General features: G+C 41.4%; 1 protein-coding gene across 3 annotated transcripts in view; it reads right to left on the bottom strand.

The window, feature by feature from the left end:
- Positions 1-3,225, bottom strand: part of zgc:101744 (Receptor expression-enhancing protein 6-like) — a 12,772-nt gene extending 9,547 nt beyond the window's left edge. The window contains exons 1-2 of one of the 3 annotated variants that reach the window (XM_010749289.3): positions 3,093-3,225; positions 2,876-3,006 (exon numbers count right to left, since the gene is read on the bottom strand). In XM_010749289.3, coding sequence (XP_010747591.1) covers positions 2,876-2,990 — 115 coding nt within the window. In that variant the 5' untranslated portion in view covers positions 2,991-3,006; positions 3,093-3,225. Of the gene's footprint in view, positions 1-230; positions 357-2,875; positions 3,007-3,092 lie in introns of those variants that run through there. The other 2 variants (XM_010749288.3, XM_027274909.1) reach the window with 2 other exon arrangements.
- Positions 3,226-3,784: the final 559 nt, after the last annotated feature.

Below are 3,784 nucleotides of genomic sequence, written 5' to 3'. Positions count from 1 at the left end.
GCTTAAATATATATATGGCTGATGCAGATTGATTATAAGGTCGCTTTTGAGCAGATATCATGATCAGCAGATGGATTTATTAGTAATTCAGCTTTCGAAATCAAGCATACAAACAAAAACTGAACATTATAAACGCTGTTCACAATTTATGGCAGAGGGGTTGGATATGAACTGAGCTGTATACTACCTACTACTACTACTACTACTACTACTATTAGTATACTACTTACTCTTAACAACAAGTAGGCTGCATGGCTTCATGCCTCAGAGGATTAAAACAGCTTGCTTGTTAGCCGGGAGCAAGATGCAAGACACAGTCTGAGCAGGTCTTCCACACAGGTGGTGGATTTTTTAGTAGTGTTTTTTCTTGGATTATCAAAATGCATGTTTTTCTTCAAAAAAACAAACAAACAAAAACACTTCCATACTTATATTCCAGACATTTCTCAGAGCTTTTGTCTCTGTGGTAACAGAGGAATGACTCATGGCTAATCATTAAACAGCTGTAAGTACAGGTGATGTCATGCATCATTCAAATGTATGGAAACTCAACTGATTCATCTGCCATAAACACCATAAAACATAATAAAGCCGCGCAGCTTCTTAAACACTAAAAGCCTGTGAGCCTCGGCTGTTACCCATTACCCACTCTTTACATCTCATTTGTGTGTGCTAGCTCATATACAAATATTCATGCATTTCCCATTCTCCTATCTCGCTCCAGTTGAGAGCAAAACTGGAAGAACCAGTTGAAATGGAAGACCCGCACAGTCTGCACAGCGACGCTTTGCATGGGGATGAATTGATGCTTTCAGTGATGTCAGGGAGGAATAATACAAAGATGGCTGCAGGATTGTTTGACTATAACCAATATTCCTGGCTCTGTTCTGTGTGTGAGCAACTCCTCAGCCAAATAAACAATGTCATCATGTGACTCGTGAGACTTAAATGAAAACACATGTCCTCCTGGAAGCATGATAATAAGGACACCCGGTTATGTAATACTGGAAAGCCTGACTCAAACTACTCGTTAGAACTGCAGGACATATAATTCAGCTGAAAATCCAGTTCCTCTTTGCGTCACATCATCACAAAAACCTATTGTTAAGAGTACAGGGGTTGAAAAAACACGAAGCTAACAAACAACGGGGTGCAAGTTCGGTATTAAGAGATGATGATGAGCTCTGTGCAGCACACAAGCGTTCGCACTTCAGAGTGTCACAGGAGTCGGCATGAACTTGAGACGTTTCTCAGCTAAACTGCCGACAGTTTGAGGGGACACGGCTTTGCACCTCCGTTCAGCTGACGTGCCCAGATTGAGGCAAAGTACAACGTAACATCACAGTGAGCAAAGAGGAAGGAATTATCAGCGTGCACGTTTGTAACAGGCCTGCAATGAAATCAACAAGACAGTTTCGCAAACACTACAAGCTGCGGTATTACTTCTGTCTGCTACCGCTTGTGTTAACAGGGCACAGGGCAGAGACGAGTCACATGGTATTTGCATTCAATCCTCAGTATTTGTGTTTCGGTGTGACGATGTGTGCGAGGTACAAAAACCTGCTGAGCTGACATCTTCTGATCATTTTTACTAATCCTAACGATCATTTTAGCACCTGGCCTCTTTCATACAATAATATAATGAAAGAGGGGTTCGTGTTGCGGAGAACACGACACACAGATATGGCAGCGCAATAGGAAATGTCATCTGATAAGCATCAAGAAACTGCAGTACACAAATGCCAAAGATATGATTTTGGGTCTTGCAAACTTGCTCTATTAAAGGTCAACACGTTCATCAGTGTTTCCAGAGTCCAAGTTGACGTCTTTGAATAATTCATTTGCCCAAACTATTTCATTTATAAATCAGAAAGATTAAAAAAAACAGATAGAAGCAGCAAATCTTGTTGCCATTTTACCTTTAAATTCATTTCTCGTAATTAATCCACTTGCATAAATGTTGCACGGTAATTTTCAATCAACTAATCAGTTAAACCGACTGAAGCATTGACATCCCATGAGTTTATTTTTCAGTTGTTTATGTCTCACTCAGTGCAAATCTTGATCACAATTCTTGTGTCTTTACGTGCAGATATATATTTATTTTTTAAATCCGATTTCTTTCAAAAACTTTCTAAACTGGGCCTCCAAAATCCAGTAAAAGTCAGGCTGATCTCTCTATGAGATGCTGTAAACCTTGATTTGAAAATATAGCGAACACATGCATGCTTGCAAACCAAGGTCTGATGTAGAGCAGCTAAATAAGAACTTTTCACACTAGTTCAGATCTTGTGCAACCTTTTAAAAACTGTTGTTTTTTAAAATGCATGGTGAACACACACTTTCTGTGCAGAGACAATGGGGATTGAATGTAGGTCACCCTGGTTAACATGCACCCTGCAGCTGAGGGGGGCATCAGACTACATATCCTGGGGGGGTGTTACAGTATATCTACTGTGCAAAGTGACAGAACATTCACATGAGTTAACTGAGAGGAGCAGCCTGCCTGTTGAATAACCGGTCATCCTAGAATCTGCCTCCATATCTAGCCCCTGGAGTGGATATTTCAGGACGTGATAAAAATACTCCTGGGACCAGCTGGTAGCTGAGATATTAGGAGCATTTTGAAATGGGTGAACACCAACTTTAATCTCTACACACACACAGAAAAAAAAAAAAAAAAGGTCTGAGCTGGATGAACTTTGGTATATATGGCAATAAAAAACATTAACAGTGCCACAGGATATGAAATCATGCAACAGGCTGACCACAACCGGTTACCAGCTCGACTTTTGAGTGGCAACAAAAAAAAAATCTGTTTATTTGTAACAATTCAGCATTTTTTTCTGTCCTTTGTACCGATCCGTTAACATACCCAAGGCGATGTACTCCCTCTTCACTCCCGTTTTTTCCTCCAGCGTCGCCAGCTGATCCGTGACAAAGTTCTTCTCGTGGAGCAGAGTCACGAAGCGCTCCTTGAACTGACTCATTTTCGGGCTTTTTTCCCTGCACGCACAGAAATCAAAGCAAAACGTTACACGTGTCGATTCGTGGTTGGATTAGTGATAGAAACACGGAGTTATTCCACTGACCTTGGTTTGATTATGTGCCCGAAAACTCGCCCCTGCTGGATGGCTCGGTGCCGCTGCTGACTCCGCCGAGTTGCGGTGTGTGGCAGTTTGTGCGTGTGTGTTGTGGAGTGGGAGGAGTTTGAAAGTCGCCCGACCAATCAGAGAGCGCCGGTGAGTGAGTGACGTTCACTTGCAGCAGGTGATAAAACAACGGTTACAGCTGTGTGGCAGGTCTTTGTAAGATAATAACATGTAAAACTTTAAAAACGATGTCATGTGTCAGATATCTGCTATAGGTCTCTGCTATTACCGTGCAGACACTGTGAAGCATTTAGTTTAATGTAATTATTTGTACCCAGTGGCAGACTTAGGCTGTCTGGGGGCAGGGGGCGAAAGAATTAAATGGGCACCAGCCGGCACCAGCACACAGGAAGTAAACAGATACGAACCTTGATAATAAAATTAGGATTAGGATTTATTAGGATATACTAAAACTGTAACAAAACACAAACTATTAACTCTTTAACCATTTTTAAGACACATGTGATGATGTCACTGAACTTAGTCAGGGTGTGAGTACTCCATAAGAAACTTTGTCCACTGGACGGGCATTTTATCACGGTTTATCCACTGTATCAGTGCTGTAGTGGGTACTTTATTATGTTATATCCACTGGCATGGCACTGTAGTGGGTACTTTATTATGTTATATCC

The sequence above is a fragment of the Larimichthys crocea genome, chromosome XXIV, assembly GCF_000972845.2.
Source record: "Larimichthys crocea isolate SSNF chromosome XXIV, L_crocea_2.0, whole genome shotgun sequence".
Classification (NCBI taxonomy): Eukaryota; Metazoa; Chordata; class Actinopteri; family Sciaenidae; genus Larimichthys; species Larimichthys crocea.
The sequence above is the reverse complement of the archived record's forward strand: the minus strand, read 5'-3'. Positions and strand labels throughout refer to the sequence as shown.